We start from the raw sequence: 25,133 nt of genomic DNA, 5'->3' as shown, positions 1-25,133 counted from the left end.
CTGGAGAATCCCATGGACAGAGGAGCCTGGCGGGCTATAGTCCATGGGGTCGCAAAAGAGTCAGACACAGTTTAGCAACTAAACAACATTACCACCAGTAGAAAAACAACCAAAGAAGGATTTAAAGGGGAGAAAAAAAGGAGGAGGAGGAGAAGGAGGAAGAAAAGTAAAGGAAGGAGGAAGAGAATGAAGACTGATAGAAATGGAAATTTTTCTCTGTACCGCAGTCTTTGCCTAGGCATGTCTATGGAAGTGTTTCATCAATGTGATTGTCACCCATCAGGTGCATCAAGGCAGAAAAACAGCTTGGGAGCCCCTCGGTAAAAGCATATCAATTGAGTCTTAATCAGTCTCAATGGGAGAAGAGCAATTCCATGGTCATACTTTTATCTGAGTAAATACAGTGGGCCCTCCATATTCCTGGATTCTGCATCCTCGGATTCCACCAACCTGCGGTACCCGCAGACACAGAGGGCCAGCTGTACCATACCATTTTATGTAAGGGACTTGAGTATCCATGGGTTTTGAGCCAATTCCCCGTGGATACTAGGAACAGCTTAATTTAGTTAGATAGAACTTCAACCCCAATGTTGTTGTTCAGTCGCTAAGTTGTGTCCAACTCTTTGTGACCCCGTGGACTGCAGCACACCAGGCTTCTCTGTTCTTCACCATCTCCCAGAGTCTGCTCACACTCATATCCATTGAGTCGGTGATGCCATCCAACCATCTCATCCTCTGTCATCCCCTTCTCCTCCTGCCTTCAATCTTTCCCAGCATCAGGGTCTTTTCCAATGAGTCAGTTCTTCTCATCAAGTGGCCTAAGTATTGGAGTTTCTGCTCCACCATCAGTCCTTCCAATGAATATTCAGAACTGATTTCCTTTAGGATGCACTGGTTGGATCTCCTTGCAGTCCAAGGGACTCTCAAGAGTCTTCTCCAGCACCACAATTGGAAAGCATCAGTTCTTCAGTGCTCAGCCTTCTTTATTGGTACCAAAAACAAGAGTAGGAAAAAGCCCACCTCTCCCAGCTAACTCTTATTCATACGGACAATCAGATTTTACATCTTTGGGAATAACTTTACAGTGCTGGCTGTAAGAGGTGAAATTTAGAGGCTGTGATAGGCGGCTTAAAGAAATAAAAGTTTATTTTCTCTTGATTCTCTTTATTCCTACTTTGCAGCAAGAGCAGGGGGAAAACTTAAAGTTGTTTATTCATGAAAACTTCCCTTCAAAGTATGTTTTCCCACCTAGGTTGGGTTTGAAGTGCAGTCAGCTTCTAGAGGAATTTGCCTAACACTCTGTCTTGGGAGAAGGAGAGCTGGGTTCTTGCTCTGGCATCCTCTAGCTTGCCCTGCCTAGTCTGGGCATCTTGCGCTGCTAATTGCTGAGATATGGCTGGTCACACACAGTTCTTTGGAGCATCACGCTGGCAGGAATGTAGAAGACTGCCTGCCCAGCCAAAGGCCCTCATACTTTGCAGCCTCTCCATCCCCATCCCAGGCTTCTTCCGTGTGCCTGGATCTCTGGGCATTTCCACAGAGGACTTTCCCTCAGTCACAGGCGCAGACCCAAAACAGGAGACTTGGAATACCAACTCTGGCCCACCAACCTTGGCCATCTCTTATCCAGCACTTGCAGCCCCTGCTTTGCTCTGGTGGCCAGTTTAATGCTGAGAGAAGACTTTCGGTCTAAATCTTGAGAAGCAGTGAGCAAGCTGCCCTGCTCTGCCATCCTGGATATCTCCCGCATACCTCCTACCGTCCGCCAGCAGGCTCTTTTTGAAAGAATACAGACGCTTGAGTGTGTGGAGGTGGGTAGACATTCAGTTTGACATATTGTCCTTTAATCCCTTTCTCAACCAGATTCTTCTTTCCAAGTGTCAAGAGTTGAGTTGTGCTTTCCCTCAGGCAGTCTCAATGAGAAATAGTTCCAAAAATATTACCCTTTTACATGATGTACGAAAACTGTTTTCTTTGCTTACTCCACTAAACTGAGGTTTGAAGGTGGAGACTGTTGTGCCTGTTTTAGGGTGTTCCCAACTATAAATATTGAGTATGTAGGAAAGCAACTCCCAAGAGATCTTACTGAGTCAGTAAGGACGCATTAACATCATAGACAAACACTAATAGCCATTTAATGTACAACAAGATCAGATGATGGAACAGAATACAAAATCCAGTACCACACAGGCACACACACAACCAATTTGTTTTTAATTGGAGGATAATTGCTTTACAAAGTTCCGTTGGCTTCTGCCATAAAACCACGCAAATCAGCCATAAATATACACGTGTCCCCTCCCTCTTGAACCTCTCCTCCACCCTCCACCCCATCCCACCCCTCTAGGTTGTCAAAGAGTACTGGGTTGGACTCCCTGTGTATATAGAAACTTCCCACTGGCTATCTGCTTCACATACGGTAGTATATATGTTTCACTGCTACTCTCTCAATTTGTCCCACTCTCTCCTTCCCACGCTGTGTCTACAAGTCTGTTCTCTACATCTGTGTCTATTGCTGCCCTGCATATAGGCTCATCAGTACCATTTCCCCAGATTCCACATATATGTGTTAATATACAATATTTGGAAATAACTGATTTTTACCACAAAGGCAATGCAGTGAAGAAAGGAGAGAAAGGAGAAAGAAGAGTCTTTCCAAGGAATGGTACTAGAACAATTAGATAACCATATGGAAGGAAAAAATGAACTTCACTCCATACCAGTGGTAGGCAGAATAGTGCCCTCCTCAGGATGTCCACAGCCTACTCCCCCTAAACCCATGGATGTGTTAAGAGACTAGAAAGGCAAGCCACAAAATACGGGGAAAATGACTGCAAACCGTATGTTTGATGCAAGACTTTTCTCTAAAATATACAAATAACTCTCCAAACTCAATAATAGGGAAACAGCCACAAATAAAGGATGGCAAAAGATCTGAACAGACACATCATCAAAAAAGATGTATGGATGGCAAATAAATACATGAAAAGATGTTCAGAATCATTAGTCAGAGAAAAACTAAAGTTATAACCACAAGGAGATACCACAACCCAAATGCTGGCGAGGATGTGGAGAAACTGGAACTCTCATCCACTGCCGGTGGGGATGTAAAGTGATACAACCAACTCTGGATAACAGTTTGGCAGTTTCCTGAAAAGTTCAACATGTACTTATCCATGATCCAGATATTCTATTCCTGGGTATTTACTCAAGAGAAATGAAAACATGCATCTATACAAAGACTTGCAGGCGAATGGCCAACAGCAGCTTCACATGTAATAGACAAAAACAGGAAGCAACTCAAATGTCTATCAACAGCAGAATGAATAACAAGCTATCCATACAATGTATTCTTACAATGCAATGTGATCCAGCAACAAAGAGGAATGAATTCTTGACAACACAACAGGTGAATTTCAGAATAACTAGCATATGTGAAAGAAGCCAGACAAAAAGCACACACTGTAGGATTCATCTCACATGAAATTCAAGAAAATGCAAACTGAGGCTGCGGTCCCCAACCTTTTGGGCACCAGGGACCGGTTTCATGGAAGACAATTTTGGATGTGAGAGTTGGACTGTGATGAAGGCTGAGTGCCGAAGAATTGATGCTTTTGAACTGTGGTGTTGGAGAAGACTCTTGAGAGTCCCTTGGACTGCAAGGAGATCCAACCAGTCCATTCTGAAGGAGATCAGCCCTGGGATTTCTTTGGAAGGAATGATGCTGAAGCTGAAACTCCAGTAGTTTGGCCACCTCATGCGAAGAGTTGACTCATTGGAAAAGAGTCTGATGCTGGGAGGGATTGGGGGCAGGAGGAGAAGGGGACGACAGAGGATGAGATGGCTGGATGGCATCACTGACTCGATGGACATGAGTGTGAGTGAACTCCGGGAGTTGGTGATGGATGGGGAGGCCTGGCGTGCTGCGATTCATGGGGTTGCCAAGAGTCGGACACGACTGAGCGACTGAACTGAACTGAACTGAGAGTAGGGGCAGATGCTTCAGGCAGTAATGCCAGTGATGGGGCAGATGAAGCTCACCTCCTACTGTGCAGCCTGGTTCTTAACAAGGGGTTGGGGACTGCTGAACTAAGGGACCAGATCACTGCCTGGGGACAGAGACTGGGGAGGGGCCAGAAGGGGGGATTACAAAGGAACTCTGGGGACCTTTTGAAAGCGATGAATGTTCTCTATCTTGATTAAGGCAACGGTTTCACAGCTGTATACACAGTAGGTAAGTTAGAACTTTTCAATTGTCTGCTTTAAATACCTCCAGTTTATTGTATGCTATTTATTCTTCCCTAAATTGGAAGAAAAGTTATGACCAACCTAGAGAGCATAGTAAAAAGCAGAGACATTAATTTGCCAACAAAGGTCTGTCTAGTCAAACCTATGGTTTTTCCATTAATCATGTATGGATGTGAGAAATGGACCATAAAGAAAGCTGAGTGCTGAAGAATTGATGCTTTTGAACTGTGGTGTTGGAGAAGACTCTTGAGAGTCCCCTGGACTGCAAGGAGATCCAGCCAGTCCATCCTAAAGGAAATCAGTCCTGAATATTCATTGGAAGGACTGATGCTGAAGCTGAAACTCCAATACTTTGGCCACATGATGCAAAGAACTGACTCATTGGAAAAGATCCTGACGCTGGGAAAGATTGAAGGTGGGAGGAGAAAGGGATGACAGAGGATGAGATGGTTGACTGGCATCACTGACTGGATGGACATGAATTTGAGTAAACTTCGGGAGTTGGTGATGGACAGGGAAGCCTGGCATGCTGCAGTCCATGAGATCTTAAAGAGTCAGACACAACTGAGCTACTGAACTGCACTGAAAGCTGTTTTTAAAACACAATAGGAGAAATATTTAAATATATATTAGACAGTATCAGACAGTGGTGCTAACAAGTTATACAGTGGTCCCCCTTACCCAAGGGGATCCATTCCAAGACCCTCTGTGGATATTCGAAACTGAAGATAGTACCAGACCCCACATATACTGTTTTTACCTACACACACATACCTATGATAAAGTTTAGTTTATAAATTAGGCTTAGTAAGAGATTAACAACAATGACTAATAATAATGAAAGTGACAGTGTTCAACTCTCAGTCGTGTCCACGGGTCCAACTCTTTGTGACCCCAAAGCCTGTTAGACTCCTCTATCTGTGGAATTCTCCAGGCAAGAATACTGGAGTGGGTTGCCATTCCCTTCTCTAGGGGATCTTCCTCACCTAGGAATCGAACCTGGGTCTCCCACAATGCAGGCAGATTCTTTACTGTCTGAGCCACCAAAGAAGCCCCGACTAATAATAATAGAAAAATGATAGTATATTGTAGTGAAAACTATGTGAATGTGGTCTCTCAGAATATCTTATTGAACTGTATTCACCCTTCTTCTGTGATCATGCAAGACGATAAAGTGCCTATGTGAGGAGAGGAAGTGAGGAGAATGACGGAGGCATTGTGATATAGCCTTAGGCTGTATTAACTTCTGACACTAGGTCAGAGGATCGTCTGTTTCAAGTAACCCTGGATCATGATTGTGTCAGTGACTGGATGTCAACGGTAGAGGTGGGTGATTGGGAAATCCCAAAGAGATGGAGCCAACCACAAGAGATTTCATCATGCTAAATCGGGAAAGGAGTACATCAAGGCTGCATATTGTCACCCTGCTTATTTAACTTCTATGCAGAGTACATAATGAGAAATGCCAGGCTGGACAAAGCACAAGCTGGAATCGAGATTGCCGGGAGAAATGTCAATAACCTCAGATATGCAGATGACACCACCTTTGTGGCAGAAAGCGAAGAACTAAAGAGCCTCTTGATGAAAGTGAAAGAGGAGAGTGGAAAAAGTTGGCTTAAAACTCAGCATTCAGAAAACTAAGATCATGGCATCCAGTCCCGTCACTTCATGGGAAATAGATGGGGAAACAGTAGAAACAGTGGCTGACTTTATTTTGGGGGCTCCAAAATTACTGCAAATGGTGATTGCAGCCATGAAATTAAAAGACGCTTACTCCTTGGAAGGAAAGTTATGACCAACCTAGACAGCATATTAAAAAGCAGAGACACTACTTTGCCAATAAAGATCCGTCTAGTCAAGGCTATGGTTTTTCCAGTAGTCATGTATGGATGTGAGAGTTGGACTATAAAGAAAACTGAGCACTGAAGAATTGATGCTTTTGAACTGTGGTGTTGGGGAAGACTCTTGAGAATCCCTTGGACTGCAAGGAGATCCACCCAGTCCATCCTAAAGGAGATTAGTTCTGGGTGTTCATTGGAAGGACTGATGTTGAAGCTGAAACTCCAATACTTTGACCATCTGATGCGGAGAGCTGACCCATTTGAAAAGACCCTGATGCTGGGAAAGATTGAGGGCAGGAGAAGGGGACAACAGAGGATGAGATGGTTGGATGGCATCACTGACACAATAGATATGGGTTTGGGTGGACTCCGAGAGTTGGACAGGGAGGCCTGGCATGCTGCGGTTCCTGAGGTCACAGAGTCGGACACGACTGAGTGACTGAACTGAACTGAACTGAATCAAAGTTATGGTTTTTACAGTAGTCATGTATGAATGTGAGAGTTGGACTATAAGGAAAGCTGAGTACCAAAGAATTGATGCTTTTGAACTGTGGTGCTGGAGAAGACTCTTGAGAGTCTCTTGGACTGCAAGGAGATCCAACCAGTCCATCCTAAAGGAAATCAGTCCTGAATATTCATTGGAAGGACAGATTCTGAAGCTGAAACTCCAATACTTTGGCCACCTGATGTGAGGAACTGACTCATTGGAAAAGACCCTGATGCTGGGAAAGATTGAGGGCGGGAGGAGAAGGGGATGACAGAGGATGAGATGGTTGGATGACATCTCCGACTTGATAGACATGCATGTGAACAAGCTCTGAGAGTTGGTGATGGACAGGGAAGCCTGGCATATTGCATTCCATGGGGTTGCAAAGAGTTGGAAAGGACTGAATGACTAAAACTGAATAGGCACACAATTTAAAACATGAATTGTTTATTTCTGGAAACTTCCATTTCATCTTTTCAGACTGAGGTTGACTGAGGGGAGAGGTGGTAACTGAAACCTGAGAAAGCAAAACAGAGGATAAGGTGGAATAGTGTATCAGCCAGGCACACCAGGGCCTTCTGTGGTTGCCTTGCAAAGGTATGCTGAGCTGGGGGAGGGCGCCAAGAGCCCACACAAGCCTCTCAGGTCACCTGAGGGGCAGAGGCTGGGGTACTAGGTAAAAATCTTTGGGGTGAAAGGAAAAGACAACACCTCCAGGAAAGCTGGAGGAGGGGATGCGTGTGAGCAGTTTGTTTGGTACGGTTGAGTGGTTTCTCACGTGTAAACTGAGAGTTCCAATCAAAAGCGAAAATAAAACCTTTCAGTCAGTGATTAGAAACTCTGTCCGCACGACAAAAGAGGAAATGACACAGCAGGGAAATGACACAGGGCAGAAATCCCCAGCCTTTAGGCCAAGTACCCCCTGGTGAGCTCAGTCTGCAAGGGCCTGCAGCCCCGCCCCCCGGGTCTGAGGACCCGCCCCCGGACCCGCCCCGCAGCCCCGCCCTGCCTCTTCCTTCCAGCCGGACTCCTACAGGCAGGGCGGGGGGCGGAGTCCGCCCGGGCCCCGCCCACAGCGCGTCCCCGCACGGTAGCGCGCAGTCTCGACAGGATCGCTTTACGGCCGGAGGAGAGGGTGGGCCCTAGACTTGAGGTAAGTGTTCGAGCAGACGGGCGGGGAGGTGGAGCGCGGGGAAGAGGCCTTTTGCGGCAGGACGTAAGTGGAAGCGTAGGCGTTGCGACAGCAGCTGGAGGGCAGAGGAGGCGGGTTCGTGTTTCCCGGGCCGAACCGGGCTGTGGGGGGGCGCGGGGCCTGGGCCGGGGAGGGAGCTGAAGGGCCGTGGTGCCAGCATGGGTGAAGGGGAGTGGGGCCGGGAGGCCTTGGGCCGCTCTGGGCGCTGGGCGGATCTGTGGGGCTGGCGGGCCGGAGTCCTGGGTCCAGGCCGGGGGTATGACCGTGATTGGTGTCCCCCGAACCCGCAGCGCGGCCCGTCCTGTCCTCGCCATGAGGCCGCAGCAGGCGCCGGTGTCCGGGAAGGTCTTCATTCAGCGAGACTACAGCAGTGGCACCCGCTGCCAGTTCCAGACCAAGTTCCCCGCGGAGCTGGAGAACCGGGTACGCAGCCGGGCTCCCCGCACCTGCGCTCGGCCGGGGCGGCGGCAGGGTGCATGTCTGGGAGGGGCCGGGCACAGCAGGGGCCTGGGCCAGGGCTGTGCCAGGAGGGGTCTGGTAAGCAAGACCCGGCGTCGGGAGCAGGAGGAATGAGGCCAAGCGCCGGACCGGATGAGCTGACGATGGCCAGGGCCGGAATCGGTACGCTGCCGTCCTCCCCACCCCACCCCGGGTTAGTGACCACAGTGATGAGGCGCTTGATTCCTGACCCTCCAGGCCAGCCACCTCGGCGTGTTGTGTAAGCTGCATTCTCCAACCTCACCACGCAAAGGAGATCACCATCATTCGAGTGACGGGCGTCCGGCCGCTTGTGCTGGTTTATTATTCGGTGCTGTGCTGGGCACCGCAGACAGGCCTTCTCCGAACCTTGAGAAACACAGAGTAGTGCATGGGTCTGGACAGGGAAATAATCTCAGAACGAGGCCCTCAACTGGTTTCTTATGCTGTTATCGCTGGGAGCCGACTTTTGTTGGCCTGTGGGCCAGAACTGTCATCAGAATGTGGGTCCTTTGGGCGGTCTTGCGCGCAGGAAGGGGTGTTTCTCCTTTCTTCAGACTTAATAAAAAGAATAATAATGGTCATTGGATCTTACTGTAAAGGTGCAGCGAAGTGAGACTATGTATGTGTTTTCTTGTGCCTAAGTGTGTTCACACACCCAAAGACAGGCTGGTCTTGAGGTTTGTAAGGTGAACCTGTTTCCTGCTCAGAGGTCAGCTTCTGGTTAGGTGGGAGCAGGTTTTGCGGTTCTTTTTTCTTTGACAAGAGGGTGAGGGAGTCAGGGGTGACTGGGCATGGGTGTGGAGCTGTGAAGTGCTGGCCGTGGAGTAGGTAGGTGTCGATGAGTATGTGCTGGAGCAATGTGCAGCAGTCATTTGAAACTAGCTCGCGGGGTGGTAGGTCGTTCTACCTGATTGCCAAGGCGGGAGAATCAACAAAGATCAATGACAGTGCGCTTTGGCTGGATTTCGAACCCTCAGCAGGTTAGTGGCCCAAGTCTGTTTCTTTAAATGCAAATTACGGACCCAGCACACCTTATAAAGATGATTCGTAGATTAGTTTGTTTGTGAAATGTCCTGTAATTGTTGCAGTTTGTTGTTGCCACGTTATGAGATAACTCAGCCTGACACTAGCTGGACACCTCCATGATGGTTTGAGAAGATAGAAATTGAGCAAGTTGCCTGTTGGCTAGAGCTACTGAATGTGGTTTTTTAAATAATTTAGCATTACAGTTAACAGGCTTTTTTTAGTACTTATATGAAATAGATCAAATGTTTCACTTTTAAGTCTCTTAGCGAGACTCTGACTTAATACTGTTTATGTGCTCTCGGATCAGAATGTAAACAGCTCTTTTGCCCCACACTTATTTGGATGTCACTTGATGCTTTGTTTAAAGGATTTAAAAGTCAAACTTCCAGCTCATAATTGAGCCAAGTCTATTTATGCAGAATCAGACATGAGCCTTCAACTCTGTGTGTGGTGGAACCTTTATTTTATAGTCTGAATACAGAAACAGTGCAGTTACAGTACTCCATGGATGGCTATAGGAAGTTGCTCTTGGCAAATTCTGGAGTCCTTTCGTTTCTCTGACTTCGTGTAGCCCAGCACCACTTGTGATTCTGAGTACCATGTGTGTGTGTGCTTAGTCGCTCAGTCAGACTCTTTGCGACCCCATGGACTATAACCCGCCAGGCTCCTCTGTCCATGGGGATTCTCCAAGCAAGAATACTGGCGTGGGTTACCATTTCCTTCTCCAGAGACTGTTCCCAACCCAGGGATCAAACCCAGGTCTCCCACATTGCAGGCAGATTCATCTGACCCACTAGGGAATCCCAAGAGTACTGGAGTGGGTAGCCTATCCCTTCTCCAGGGGATCTTCCCGATCCAGGAATTAAACCGACATCTCCTGCATTACAGGCAGATTCTTTATCAGCTGAGCTACCCTTGAAGTTTTTTTTTTTTTTTTTTTCTTTTTAAATGTTTGTGTTAAAACACTAGCTTATACTTGAAACTGTTTGGGAAAGCTTTGATTTTTTTTTTAAGTGTGTTGAGATTAAATTTAAATTACAGGTTTAAATTTTCCTTGCTTTGTTTGATGGAAAATTGAAAGGTTTCTTTCTTTGTTTCTCTACTGCTTAACCTAGAAATTGTACTGATTGTGCTGCCACTGAGGCTGAGTTTCCCTTTGTGAGAACGTTGTACTTGGCAATGTAATAGAGGGAGAAATAAACATCCAGCTGTTTTGTATGACTTTAAAGCATTAAACACACACACATTTGTACCCTTTAATTTGGGAGTAAGAACAAGTTCTGTGTGTTAACAAGTTTACTTTCTCACTGCCTCTGAGAACATAATACTTTGATGTGTAAGCTCTTTGTCGCCGGGACATTTCTTTAAAGCTTGATTCTTAACTTTAGCCAGCATACGGACATCTTAGGAACCCTTGGTGTGGGCAGAAAGAGAATTGAGTGAGCTATAATTGAGGCATTTGTTCCCTGCATCCCTTTAAAACTATGTCTCTACAGCCGGTCAGTAGAAATTACCTTTGACTCATTACCTTTGATAAGCTTCAGCCTGATGCTTTCGGCAGGTAGTTCAACATGAAACAAAAATTCTGGGAGATGAGCCTGACTCCTATTTCCATTTAGACCTGCACTGTTTATTGGTCCAAATAGCTCTAACTTGACAAACCTCCAGATGTCAGGATAGCTGCTGTGTCGGTGTCCAGGCACCCAGAGGGGCTCGCTGACAGCCGTGCTTCATAGAGCCTGCAGAGCGTGAAAGCAAGGCCGGCGGTTGCCCTGCAGAGCCCTTAGTTTTGTGTGTCCTTGCCTTTACTGCTGCCTGTCGTGCTTTTTTTAAACCTTCCTTAGGTACTCTTTTTTTTTTTTTTTGGCTATGCTGCACGGCATGCAGGATCTTAGTTCCGTGACCAGGAATTGAACTGGGGCCCTCGGCAGTGAAAGTGCCAAAACCTAACCGCTGGACTGCCAAGGAACTCCCATCTTTTTTGTTTTTTAATTAAACTATTTTTTTTTAATCTTCACTTTGGATTTAAAAAAAAATTTTTTAATGGTTTATGACTTGCTTCCATCCTGTAAAGCATTGCAGTCGTGGAATAACTTTTAAGAATTAGTGTTTCTGATAGGATCTGTAATTCCAAATCGGAAAGAAATTAAATATTTCTGGGTTGGGGACTTCCTGGCAGTCTGGTGGTTAAGACTCAGCACTTCCAAGGCATGGGACGCAGGTTCAGTCCCTGGTCCGGAAACTGAGATCACATAGACCACCTGGTGTGGCTAAAAAAAAAAAAAAAAGTTTCTGGATTGGAACACCTAGTTTTTAATCATTCTATCCAAAGAAACATAAATAATTCAGAGAAGTTTCTTTTTCAGATCATAACACTGTAGATAAATCCAAGTGCGAGTGTTTGTAATTATTTGGACTTTCATGGTTTTACTGATGAATAAACAGAAGACCTTAACTTTGACAGAACCAGGTAGAGATAACAATTTACCATCGACACTTGTTCACTGAGCAGGTCTCCTCTAAGTGTGTTCTGGGAATGGTGACAGGTTGCCCAGGTGACCGTTAGTGACACAGCACATCTTCAAGTGGCTCCCAGCTCTGTCCCCACTTTCCCAGCCCCCATCAGAAACACTGCTGTTCTGGGAAATTTAAAGTAGCTCCTCTTAAAAGGCAGGTTGAGTCACTGCCACTTTAAGGTTTTCATGCCTTTGGCTCATTGAATCTTCACCATTTTCCACGTGAAGGACAAGGCAGCTGCCTCTTACCTAAAGGTTTTTTTAATAGCTTAAGGTTGATAATCTGTTAAGAAAGAATTATGTTCTTGGAGCATAATTTTGGAAATTTGGAAATGTTCTGTCTCAAAGTGTATATTAAGGTTCTTGGAATTTCTTTCTGAGTCTGTTGCTGTGTAAAGCCTTCATAAAGGAAAGAATTAATATGTAAGTGGGTATTGGTTTTAGGAATAAGGGGGGTACAGTGTGAGAGCGGGCTGAGGATAAGGACAGATAGGTTGGGCTTTGTTACCTCCTGAGAATGATAGAATTGGGTGAGATGCTCTAGCTTGGGCCTTGAAATTCCCATGGAGATTTGAAATTGACAAAGTACTGTTAAGGAAGGAAGGAAGGAAAGGGATACTGGAAGAAGAAAGTGAAAGCGGGTGATTAGAGAAAAGCAGATACGTCGGTCGTGTTAGCACACGTGTTAGGTGATGGCGTCACTGACTAGAAAAAGGTCATAGGCGTCCCTGGTGAGAAGAGTGGGAGTGGGAGATTTTGCCTTGTCCAGTGTGAGCTCTTAGTAACCAAGTAGTCACTGTAAAAGAGATGGGAAAGCATACCGAGTTTGCCCCTGTTGATCTGCAGGCAGAGTCCTTACTCCCCTTTCGGCCCTCAGTCGCTGCCAGCATTTAGCGACCGCGATTTAAGGTCGCCTGCCCTTTCCAGGTAAGGCAGCGTGCCGCCCCTCCTCGGGCGCCCCACGCTCTTCACGCACGCCTCAGTTGCACTGTTCACTCGGCTTCTTGTGTTTTCACTGTTACGTGTCTGTTACACTCATGACTGTGAATGCCGTGAGGACAAGTCAGTGTCTTACTCATCTCTTTCCGAGGCCTGCCTGTGGTGATACCCGAAGGTACGAGCTCTGTAAATGTGAGTGTGGGAGAATGCAGGGCCGGAAGGACTGTGTTCTTTAATTAAGTTACTTGTGATTCAGCACAGAGGATCGGGCGACACCCTTTTCAGCCTGGACATAACACAGTGTCCAAAAGAAAGATGAAACGAAACAAGCACTGACCAGTTTCAGCAACTTAGGTCCAGTTTGAATCACCTAAAAATTTGTTTGCCAACAGATAAAATGTTGACAAGATGGTGACCTAATTAGGGATCGCAAGCAGGAGTGACGTGGTCATCTTTTTTTTTTTTTTTTAAACTGATTTTAAAATTCTTTTTTCTGTACAGATTGATCGGCAGCAATTTGAAGAAACAGTTCGGACCCTAAATAACCTTTATGCCGAGGCCGAGAAGCTTGGGGGCCAGTCGTATCTGGAAGGCTGCCTGGCTTGTCTAACAGCGTACACCATCTTCTTGTGCATGGAAACTCATTATGAGAAGGTAAGCCTGCCCGTGTTTTCCGAATCTCTTACAAGCATTAAAAAAAAAAAAAAAAAGGTGGGTTTGTTACAGGTTATGTTTACATGGTGACGCTTGCTATAAAATTTAAAGGGCCTTTTATAATAATAATAATTCAGATTTTATTCTTGCCTCTATGACCAGACACGCAGAAAAGTGCTGAGTTTTTATTTCCCCAAATTTGTACACTCCGTCTCCTCCTCCCACCTGAGTCCTTGTCTCCCCTCTGAACTGTCCGCTGGAGCCAAAGCTGCTGGCTCCTCAACTCAGGGGTCTGAAAGTCAAGCCTCCCATTCCCCAGTTGGCTCAGCGGCACCCTGTCTTTTTCGCCCAGCATCTTCAGGTGGGGGTCGAGAAGAGCGAAATTGTATCAGTAGTCAGACCGAGCTGTCTTCCAATTCCTCATTCATTAACTTTATGACACCCTCTGCCTCCCCCTGATTTATGCCCTTGTGACGTCTCTCCTAGACCAACACCACAGCCACAGAGCCTCTTTCCTGCCTTTCTCTTCCATTTCCAAACAGCTGCTGTGTCATGAAACACAGCCGTGCCTCTCCTGCAGCGTGACGGTCTGTCGCAAGCCCTCCCCCAGCTCGCCTCCCCCAGCCCTGTCTCCCCCGTCCTCACTTTATCTTTTAGCCAGGTGCACCCTTTGAGAAGCCTTCCTCCCCCTGAGATGCCCTTTCCATGTCCGAATGGCCTCAGTCCTGCTCTCAGCTGACTTTTCACCCTCTCTTCTGATTGGATTCCTTCTCTCCCCTTTGTCCCCACAGCGATTTACTGGAATCTGTTTTCTGGTACTTAGGCGCTCTTTGCTGAGGAATGTAGCATTTATATTCCTGTCTTACTTGCCCATCAAGTATGTGTTTTTCTTGTGATCAAAGACAGTGTGTCCCTCTTGATGCCTAGCACGAGGCCTTGGGCATAGGAGGCACCCCACTGGCCAAAGTCTCCTGGTGGCTGTCTTGTACTCCATGTGGTGGAGAGCGGACACAGGTGTGGCTCCAGCATTTTGAGCCGTTGGCTGAACGTGCCACCGTGTTCTTCCTTACCATCCTGGTGTGAATCCCCTGGTAAGCATTTAAAGAGCTACACAGGCAGTTTATGCCCTTCTCCACGTCACACACTTTCTTTCCTGCTTAATGTTCGACATCAGAAGTCACGGAGGATCCGTATCCACTTTCAGTCTGTTCTGTCTTAGCAGCTCCTCTTTAGTGATACGTTTGCTGAGTGAAGGGACACGGGATCCATTCGATTAATATTTATTGAACACCTACTATGTGCTAAGCACTGTGCAGAGGATGTAACTGAGTGGAGCAGACGTGGTTACTGACGTTGTGGAGTTTATAAGTCTGGTAAAAACTGATACTAAAGAACAAAACCCACAGAATTGTAAGTTGTGATAAATGCCTTAGAAAAAACCAAACTTCCCGAGGATAGACCAGAACCAGAGAGACTAATTTAGATGGGGTGGTCAGAAAGGGCCTCTGGGGTGCTAGCGTTCAGCTGCCACGTGAAAGATGGGGAGCCTGGGGCCTTTCAGAAGGATGGAGGAGGATGTGCAGAGCGTGGGTCCCCTGTGCAGAGGAGGAGAGGGCAGAGGTGACAGGAGAGGTGAGGGGACCTGCGTTCTGCCCCATGGAGTGTGTGCTCCATGGAGAGAGGCTTAGATTTTATTTCCATGCAGGGAAGGATCACTGAAGCTTTTCAAGCAGGAGAGTGGCAGGATCCGATTTTCATTTTAAACAGATTTCTTGGCTCTGGGGAAGAAAGGTATAAAAGTGCAAGTAAGACGCTTCGTAGAAGTCCAGGCAGGAGAGGAGGAGAGCCTGGGCGGGGAGGGAGCGGCAAGGACAGCAGGAGGTGAGCGGATTCAAGGGACGAGGTGGTGGAGGAGGCACGCTAGGGAGCCACTGACCACTGGAGGGGGTGGGCGGGGAGTGCTGGGCCTGTGCAGGTAAGATACTCATGCCACGTGGCCGTAGAAGACGTGTAATATAGCCAATTTAAGGCAGAAATACATCGTCCAGAGTGTTTTATTCACGCCTCATGGAATATTGCATGCTTGAATTGTTATTTCACTGTAGTTTTTAAATTTGTTGATGAAATTTTAATTAACTTATTTTTTCATGTGTCTTTGCTAAAATAGATACAGATACCTGCCTCTGGCATCAGTTATAGAGAGACTGATCACTGGGTGCCAGCCAGGTCATTTCCTAGTTATGAGTCATGGACAAGTTCATCTCTCCAAATCTGAGTTCTCAGTTGTAAGCGGGTCTTCGATTGGTAGTTACCAAGGAGTGGGGGTGGGTGTTAGCAGATGCAGATGAGGAGACATAGGAAAGAAACCATCCTGGAACAGAATATGAAAGAGAACGTAGGTACATGTGCAACTGAGTCACTTTGCTATATAGCAGTAATTAGGACACATTTGTTTAAAAAAACAAAAAAGGTAAATCTAAAAAAGAAATATAATGGATCTTTGAATTAATAAATTGCCTTACATATGGCAGGTGCTAAATAAAGTTTTCTTAAGATAGACTTAAAAATCGAGTTAGTGTGTGTGTATATATATATGTTTTAATCAGACAAGTGTGTACTTACATGTACAGGTTTGTTTTTTTACTTTGAGTGTATAAGTAATCTTTTTTTAGCAGCTGCTAGTTTCTTTACCTACTAAAACATTTAGCAACTCTTCATTAAAATCTTTTTTGATTAGTATTTGATTATTTTGATTATTAATTTCAGAAGGCACTTCTCAACATCAGAAAATAATAGACTTGAGTTCATAAATAACATATAAGGTATTACTTTACAAGTCTAATTAAAGTCTCTTTTACAGAGTAAGTATTATAAAGCAAATAAAGACCCAATAAAATTAGTCAAGAAACCCAAATTTATGGCACATTTTATAAATGTGATTTTATATAAGAAATTTGAACATGAATTAACTAGATCATGCAAAGTACATAACTGGAATGATCATAATAAAGATATAATCTCCATGTACTTTTAAAAGGAAACATTGTAAATGTGTATTTGTATTTTTGATAAGATGATAAAAATGTTAGAGCGCTCAGCCACTCCCTCTCTCCAGTTTGCCCCTTAGGAATTCCTATGCTATTATTTTCTCCTTTATGAAGGGACAAAATTGAGTCATTTAGTCTTTATTGTTTTAAACACTAAAACTTCCAGTCTACAAACAGTAAGCCAAGCATAGTGACACTTACACTTTGTCATGTGGGTTAAATTTTTTGAGATTGTAAATAGGCCTTTTAAAACCCACTAGAACAATCGTGCTTTTTTTTTTTTCTATAATGTGCTATTTATTGATTTACAATGAAGATAAAGGCTTCAGTGTTATTCCCCTCCATTGCTGCCCATTATAATCAGGGAACAAATGGGCCTGTGGAACGGTCTTCTTTCAGGAGCAGTTGCTGTGTTCGTCCACCAGAGACGTCCCTGCTGCCCGTGGGCTGTGATGTGAAAAGAGCGCAGTCAGAGAACTCAGATCTTTCTGGAAACACGAAGCCCCTGGGCCTCTCACTCAACCCCACTTCGGTTATCTTTCCTCAAGGGCTTTGAGAGGCTTATTCTCAAAGAGGACAATAGCCTTTCCTGAGGTCTGAGTGTTTAACTTTGTAAATACTATACAAACTGAGGTTTTTATTGCGGGTTTGAGGATAACAGATAATTTTGTTGGTATTATAGTTTGTTGTAACAACGATTCACTAAAAATAGTGAAGTATGAATAAAATGTCAACACAAAGTTCCTTGAGGGTGAGAACGGTGCTCTGTCCTGGCAGGAGTGAGGTACGAGTTGACTCACGTCCGTGAGCTGTCTGTTGCTAACAACACATCTGGGTTAGCACGGTGCCGCCTTCACTGCAGTGCAGTGGGAGGATTGGCAGCTGGCGCCCAAGGAAAACTGACTGTCTTCTTTCTGAACTGAAACCCGTGTCCATGAGTGTTACCAAAGTTGAAACAAAAGCCTTGCACGACAGAGTTCTGTTTGAATCAAATAAAGCATGGCTGTGTCTTTGCTAATAACCTGCACTCGAGGAGGGGAGGAGAGCTATGTGAAGGAATCCTTTCTTTGAAACAAGCCATGCAGGCTGGTTTCTCAGTGTCTGGCCAGTGTAAATGGACGGGATGAGGGGAGCCTGGCTCTCCGGTTTCGAGCTCTGGCAGGTGAGCACAGAAGGAAATTGGAGCGAAGAGGGAGAATCCTGAATTGGGCACCATCATGAGTGACTTGCTTCCCCTCTTTTTAGCATGATTGACAGTGTTCTTGCCTGGAGAATCCCAGGGATGGGGAGCCTGGTGGGCTGCTGTCTATGGGGTCGCACAGTGACTTAGCAGCAGCAGCAGCATGATTGACAAATGCTGGTGGAAAGAGAGTGACTGAGATTTTTTTTTTTTGCTCATAAAGACCAGGCACTGCTCAAATTCTTTGAGAGTTGAAAATAGGAGAATGACATATATACTTTAGGTAATTAGGTGAAAAAGTCTTTTCTTTAGAAATAGTATTCTTACATTACTTCATAACCCTGCAGATGGCTCTTTTAATAATATCATGCTCTTTTTTAAAAAACATAAAACATGAGATTGTATTATTCCCCAGAGATGTAACCTGAATAGACTGTTTATTGTCCTTCAGTGAGAAAATCCATTATACAAGCAGCATAGAGTTTTAAATTCTAAATCAGTTTATGCCAAAGCAGCTACGTTTTATCATTCTAATATGTTGGTTTGTTCTGGTACATTATAGACCCATACTTAAATCAGATTTCTTCCTCTCCAGCTTTATTTTCATACCGTTCTTTTTTTCCTTTTATGTTGTGATCACATTTATCTGTGACTTTATCATATTCTGGTAGTGTGAATTTAAGGAAACATACAGTAATTAAAGAATTGGATCAAAGCGTCTTTGAAGATTAGAGTCAGCAAAGGATTATAATGACCTTGAATCTGAAATAAAACATGTGACTCTTTGATTTTGTGTATCACTATTAAGATTTATTTTCTTCTAGGTTATCTGTCTCAGAATTGCCCTTATTAAAGCTTAAGATTTGGCAATTTCCAGAAGTTCCTTTTTATCCTATCTGGTTTTTGTCTATGTTTGCTTTGACTTTTACAACCTTAATACTAAACTTATAAATCGAGGTTCCCATCTAGGACACAGGAGCAGGCTGCAGAGCAGCCTCCCATGCAGGCAGGAGATGATGGAGAACACTGGTCACCAGACCTCCATGGCAGCCAGCACAAACGTGCCTGGTGAAGGAAACGGATTTCTCAGTTTTAAATGTACTGGACTCCCTTCGTTATAGGCCCGCTTTGTATTATGACTTTAAATTGATGAAAATGTACAGTGGAGAAAGCAGTTCTTTCTTTCTTTATTGGGGTGGGGGGGGGGGGGCATGCCTTACAGTTTGTAGGATCTTAGTTTCCCGATCAGGCATGCAAATGGGCCCTCAGCAGTGACCTGAGGTCCTGGCCACTGGATTGCAGAGAAGTCCTGAGAAGCATCTCCTAAGTGTCCAGGGGAAAGCCAGAAGCTGTTCCTAATATCAGAGGAGGTCACATGTTGCACATTTCCTGAGTAGGGAAGGGGAAGGCACGTAACGTGTGTATGGTCACCTCCAAATTTCTCCGTATCCAGGATGGAGGGAAGGGGCGGGAGGAAGGGGCGTGGCTCTCGTGCCGCCATCTGGCTGCATCTCTGTTTGGACTTAGGCTGTATGGACGTGCTCAGAACTGGGGTTAGGGGGCGGGTGTTGGGGACCCAGGGCATGAGCCACAGAGTCAGAGCTGTCCCTCCACGTGAACACCTATTTCTTGCTTTGAAAACTAATTCCACTGCCTGAATATTTTGCAGTTCAGCTGAATACTCAAAAAGAAAATCTAATGAAGGTGGTAAGAGAGCTGTGTCGCTTCTCTTTGGGCAGGTCCTGAAGAGAGTCTCCAAATACATTCAAGAGCAGAATGAGAAGATCTACGCCCCACAAGGCCTCCTCCTGACAGATCCCATCGAGAGAGGACTGCGAGTTGTATCTTTTCAGTCCAGATCATAAGGTCTAAATATTTGATGGCCCCGTCAGCCCTGGCCAGAGAGGATTTCCCTCCGTTCCCGAACCTGCCCTGGCTCTGCTGCTGGAAGGCACTCCCTCCTTCCAGCACGACTCCTTCCCGGGCGTCGTGCTGGTCTCTGGAGCATGTAGTGTTGGGGCTGCCGTTGTCTTGGTGGCTGTGCAGCATCTTGTAGTAATAATGGGAGTGGGGTGAGTCATGCATCTCAGCTGCGGAGGCTACACCAAAGGCCCCTTTGAAATGCATGAACTCAGTGCGAGGAGAGCTCGTCGTCCAAATAAATCGCAGCTCCGTGGGTTCATCTGACTCGTTGAAATCAGTTACAGCTGCCAGATGTATCATTTCATTACCTTTGACATAACTGTGCATATTTTAGAGGCAGTTGACTGAAAATCATGAAGTTTATTTTGGTAATTTGGTAAATAAAATTGCAAAAAAATAATAATTTAGCTTGATAACAAGTAAATAACTGGATAAGATAAAATTTTTTTTAAAACCTAGGTCAGATAATCCCAGGCCTTCCGGCTGATAATAATTTCAACGGCTTTATTATACTTGTATCAGTGTTTCTTAAACTTTTAGAAGTCGTGAGCTATCTCACAAGAAAAAGTTTGCACACAATTTCAGGGTGTTTTGCACCCCTGATGTCATTACCTCACTATGGATGCTCAGTGAAGAGCCCCCCTTAGTTCTGCAATAAAGTATCCTTTTTCACATTCTTTTCTTCTTTTAAAAAATAAATAATATTTGGAGAGGAACTCTGTGGTATACCACAAGCAGTGACATTTCTTGAATTTTTCAGCAGGGTGTGGCAAACGCTGTGTTTAACTTAAGCAGGAGAAATTTTTAATGTTTTGAAACAAGTAAAGCAAATAATAATTGTTTTAATTGCTTAAATAATAATTTAAAATAAGTAAAGGCAAGGGGGACTTTGCTAGCCGTCCGACAATTAAGACTCCGAGCTTCCAGCCGGTGGGTGCAGGTTCAGTCTCGTGTAGGGAACTGAGCTATCCCACAAGGTGCAGCCAAAAGAATCTTTTTTTTTAAAGTAAGTAAAGAGAAGTCTGCACAGATCATACCCATCTTCCCTCTGTAGTCCCTTTTTCTGTGTTCTGTTTTCCAGTGTGTTTTCTTAACAGGCATGCTGTTTAGATTGAAATTACCATTTATGAAGACAGAGGCATGAGCAGTGGAAGATAAACCATAGAATTAAAGGTAAATATGAAATTGTATGATTTATGTGCCATTTTTGTAATTTTGTAGGGTGCATAAATTTTCTCGCCTGCATCATAAATACTGGCATACTCTCTGTACTGACTTGATATTTAAAATGTGTCATTAACCCAAATTCTGTTAACCCAAGTGATAGTTTAACCCTGATTTTTTTTCTTCCCCCTTTGCTGTTTTCAGCCTCGTTTTGTTATTACTTTGTTTTGGGGGGTTGGGGGAGTCTTATTTTAATTTTTCAAAACTATCCTGGACATTTTAATAGATGGGTCTTACACATAAAAATCAGGTCAGAGATTTCCCTGACATTTTTTCCCCTGACAGATTTCCCTGCATTAAAGCCATGACAAATGGCTTTAATAACCAAAGAAACGTTTCAGAATAGGGAGATTCTAAATATTTCATGTATTTAAGTGGCTTCGTAGCCCTTTAAAAGAAACCTTACCTCTAGTGGGTAGAACCATACATAAATGTTCACGCGCTTTAGAATGTTCATATTCTCACGTATCCACATAATGACGCTGAACAACTGAGCAACAAATTGCTGAATGCTGGTGGGAATGTGGAGGAAGAATCACCTGGAAGCCAGCGTACCTTCTAAGTGACCAAAAAAAATGGTCGATTTCTGCCCGTTTCCGTCCTGCACTCCACCTCCCAGTAGTAATTCTACCGCTGAGCTTTCCTGACCGCGTCCACAGGCAGCTGTTCCTGACTCGCAGGAGGCCACTCAGAAACAGATTCAGCCAGAGCAGACAGCCTCCTCCCCAGGGCAACAGCAGTGATATTCGCTGCTGTTCTGAGGGCATGGCTGTGTGCTAGGTGTTACACAGACGGTGTTTCCAGTTCTCACAAGAATCCTGCCCAGTATTCCCCCCACTTTACAGATAAGCAAACCAAGATAGGAAGAGATTAAGTGATGATCTCCAGGTCACACAGCTAATAGTCTGGGGTTACGAACCCGAGTCTGGTTGACCATAAAGCCTTGTCTTTTCACCATACTTCCTATAAGTACATGCAGCAGCAGAGATGTGGAGAAAAAAGAGTCCATCGCATTATTCTAAATGCTTTTCCCCTTCATTTCTTTTCCAGTACCTTTTAAAAATAACATCTTGTCTGTACCATTTGTTGAATGCTATTAATACATAGCTGTCTTCTCTGAGCGCTAGGGAATGTGTCCCCTGAGTTCTTACAAGACACAGACCTAAATAATGACACCCTCTGCTGTGTGTTTTATTCTTTACTGAGACTTTGTTTGGGAGCACTTAGTGTTACCTGTTCACACACTTTCTCACGTGCGCTTTGCAAACTGGTACTTCTCAGACGAGCAGCCAGGAGCCCTAAGTGTGGTTTTTGTGGCGGGCCGCTGGGATGCGTTGGTTTGATCAGCTGCAGCTGCGCTGCTTTGGCACAAGCCACTTGTCATGGCGCACTTTGCAGCTCCTGTTGCTCTAACGCACTGCTTTCCTGAGGTGGCGCGGGACTTGGAGCAATTGCACACTAATCTATCAATATTCAACAACAGCAAAGTTTAGAAATGAGATTTACATTAGGAACTTGTGGTAATTTCATGAATGCAAATATTTTCGTTCAGTGTAATTTAGTTTTCAGAGCTGTGTGTTCCTCAGACCTGGGATCCTGTGTGGGCTGAGGTCTTAGAGGAAAGGGGAAAACTCTTGAAGAATAATGAATTCAGTTCTGTCATTTTTCTTAAGCATACGTGGTGTCTGCAGCTTGACGCATTATATGGGAATTAAAATTAATGACTTACGAGCACACAAATCATGGAGGTGGCCTTTATTTTTTAAAAAGAGTGTTATATCTTGCTCCTTTTTAAAAAGTTTTAATTTTTTTGATACCTTTATTATTCAACAAACTGATGGTTGTTTTCTCTCTTCAGATTAAGATCGTCTTCTTTACTTAAAAAACAGAATGTAGCACTAACCTATCACGATAAATAAGTGATAATAAAAACACCCAGCCCTTGTGGGCACATCCTGCATGCCCACATCATTCACAGCACCCTCTGGGGTCTGTGGCAGTGTCCCTGTTTTTCAGAAGAGGGGACTGAGGCCCGGAGAATTTCAGTTATTTGTCCAGGGCCCCAAACCGGCAGGTCGGCAGGAGGCAGCCAGGCCTGGATTGGCCGTGCACCCCTGTTCTGTGCTGCCTCTCGAGACGTGGTTGGTCAGAGATGCAAACGTACAGGCTTGGCTCTCTGGACCCTCGAACCATGGACCCCCTTCGGCAGATGAGACAGATCTGGGCATCTCAGTAGCTGGAGCCTGGGTTAATGGAGTGTAGCCCACACGTGGGGAGGTCACAGCAGCTGCTCTTGGGAAGTCAGTCGGTGTTGCTTCCTAAGCCTTTGCTTCTCCCTCTAACTACAGATCCCACGTCCAGCTGGGACCCTCACCTGTCCACCGGCCGACCGCAGAGTGTCCCCCTACCTCCTCTCCAGAGCATCATTCCTTCGTATCTGCTGCCAGAGCCACGGTGCCATTCACTCCAAGGACTGACTTTCTAAAATTCCGCACCTGGAGTGACCTCTAGTCGCTCAGCATCCACTTTGTGTCTCCAGATCGTGTAGGACTCTGCAATATTTTGATCAGTTTCAGAGAAAATGCCGTGAAGCGTTTCACTTTGTTCATTCAAAGCCATTAAAAAAATATGCAGTTGGTCAGCCCAACACAGTTTATTTCTCACCTGCTGCCAGTACCAGTGGTTCTCATCATTCCTTGGGCTTCAGCACGTTGTATCCTAGCCAGTGTTTGGTCTTACTCCCCCCAAATTCATGAAATGCTTTTCTCCAGGATTTTGGTGAAGGGTGGGCTGTGTCTGGTTTTGCTAACGCATCTCCCAGATTTCAGAGAACTACCAGTTTTGCTGTGACTCAAAGCTTAAAGATCTAGTTCTGCTGTCTAATTCCCCAAACCGAAGCTCATTGGAAAAATAATGTATTATTTTACTTGTTTTATTATATCAGTTTCCTAATTAAAGCAGTATTTAATGCATTTTCCAGGTTTGGGTTTTTTTTTAGAATTCTGTTGGTACCGCATCACCTCGAGCATTGGGAAGACGTGGTCTGTGTCGCTTGTTCCTTATAAGAATAAGTAAGCACAATAAAGTGGATGCTAAACCATCAAACTCAAATGTCCCTGCTGTGTCCCTGAATGTGTAACGAGCAAGTGTAATAAATATTTTAATTATAGTTTTGTTATAAATGTAACTTAAGAGAAAAAATTTGATAGGAATAATACTGTATATTGCTAATTTTTAACTCTCCCTGCTGGCAGTCCTTATGGTTCATAGACTTTATCATATACAGTATTCCGTGCACAGAAACATGTATGATTGGTTCAAGTTCAGTAAGATAAGTGATTTCCAGCTAAAACTGTCAAGTCCTGAGTCACTGTTTGGAGTTATTTTTTTGGCTGTATGTTCTTAGCATTGGGACTTCCCATACCCTTCACCTTCGGGGTTTGAGAGCACTGTTTTTGGGAGAAGGATAAGACGTGTATTAGGAGAGAATGAAACAGTTAAAAGTTTTACTTTCAGAGATGTTGTAGGTGCTAATACTGGATTTAACCTTTCAGATTTAATTTCTTTTATGAGTCTGTTAGTTATTCAGTAAATCCCATAGTTCTATGTAATATTTTAATTGTATAACTTGTTACTTTATAATAGTGTGTCTGTCTGCCTTTTCAACCCGTTGCAATAACTTTGCTGAAATATTAACACATTAGTAAATCTTTTCTTAAACAAATTGTCTCTGTGTCATATTTGGTGTGATTTGGTGAAGTGTAAATGATACGGTATTAAATTTGGCAGATAGACAATACTGTGAGAACCCCTGGTTCAGTGCAGCTTAGTATTTTTAAACATCTGACGTGCATACAGTTTGTCACACTCAGCAGCTTTTTACATGCTTTATCTCTTAAATGAAGATATATTAGCGACAGGGCTCCAAACCAAGAAATAGTCCCCAATAGTCAAAATGTATTCAATTAAATAAGAGATTGGAATGTTTCATTAGGGGAAAAGTATCACAGTATCATGACAATCTTAGATCATCTGATGTCTCTGTTGTGTGTGTGTGTGTTTTTTTATGAAGCGCATTTGCAGAGAGTAACAGCTTATAAAACAGAGTCTATATTCCAACTTAAATTCCTTCCATATTCCGTTTGGCCTTGGTTCCTAGATAAGTCGACACTTGTCAAGTGGCACAGGCCTTGTTGCTCGTTTCAATCTCATAAAGGAAGCTGGAGTCTTCGTGCCATGTTTGGTCTTCATGCTCACCTCCCCTTCCCCTTGCCACCCCACCCAGCCCCTCAGGCCCCTGAGAGCAGGGCTGGTTTCTCTTTCCCCTCGCATCCGTCCCTGACCCAGCGTTCCACAACACTGCTCCGTACACTGTA

General features: G+C 44.6%; 1 protein-coding gene across 1 annotated transcript; it reads left to right on the top strand.

Moving 5' to 3' along the window:
* The first annotated feature begins 7,786 nt into the window (after positions 1-7,786).
* Positions 7,787-24,414, top strand: GOLGA7 (golgin A7). The gene is made up of 6 exons (XM_068971050.1): positions 7,787-7,843; positions 8,059-8,191; positions 13,231-13,383; positions 19,350-19,451; positions 20,644-20,706; positions 23,106-24,414. Exons 2-5 carry the CDS (start codon positions 8,081-8,083, stop codon positions 20,689-20,691), a joined length of 414 nt encoding a protein of 137 aa, XP_068827151.1. The 5' UTR covers positions 7,787-7,843; positions 8,059-8,080; the 3' UTR covers positions 20,692-20,706; positions 23,106-24,414.
* Positions 24,415-25,133: the final 719 nt, after the last annotated feature.

This window comes from Capricornis sumatraensis, chromosome 4 (genome assembly GCF_032405125.1).
Source record: "Capricornis sumatraensis isolate serow.1 chromosome 4, serow.2, whole genome shotgun sequence".
Lineage (NCBI taxonomy): Eukaryota > Metazoa > Chordata > Mammalia > Artiodactyla > Bovidae > Capricornis > Capricornis sumatraensis.
The sequence above is the reverse complement of the archived record's forward strand: the minus strand, read 5'-3'. Positions and strand labels throughout refer to the sequence as shown.

Bases quoted from the DNA above. Each gene is read 5' to 3' on its own strand.
- GOLGA7 (XM_068971050.1), top strand. From the start codon at position 8,081: ATGAGGCCGCAGCAGGCGCCGGTGTCCGGGAAGGTCTTCATTCAGCGA. The intron at 8,192-13,230 runs GTACGCAGCCGG...TTTTCTGTACAG, and splicing joins CCGCGGAGCTGGAGAACCGG to ATTGATCGGCAGCAATTTGA. The intron at 19,452-20,643 runs GTATCTTTTCAG...CATGCTGTTTAG, and splicing joins TCGAGAGAGGACTGCGAGTT to ATTGAAATTACCATTTATGA.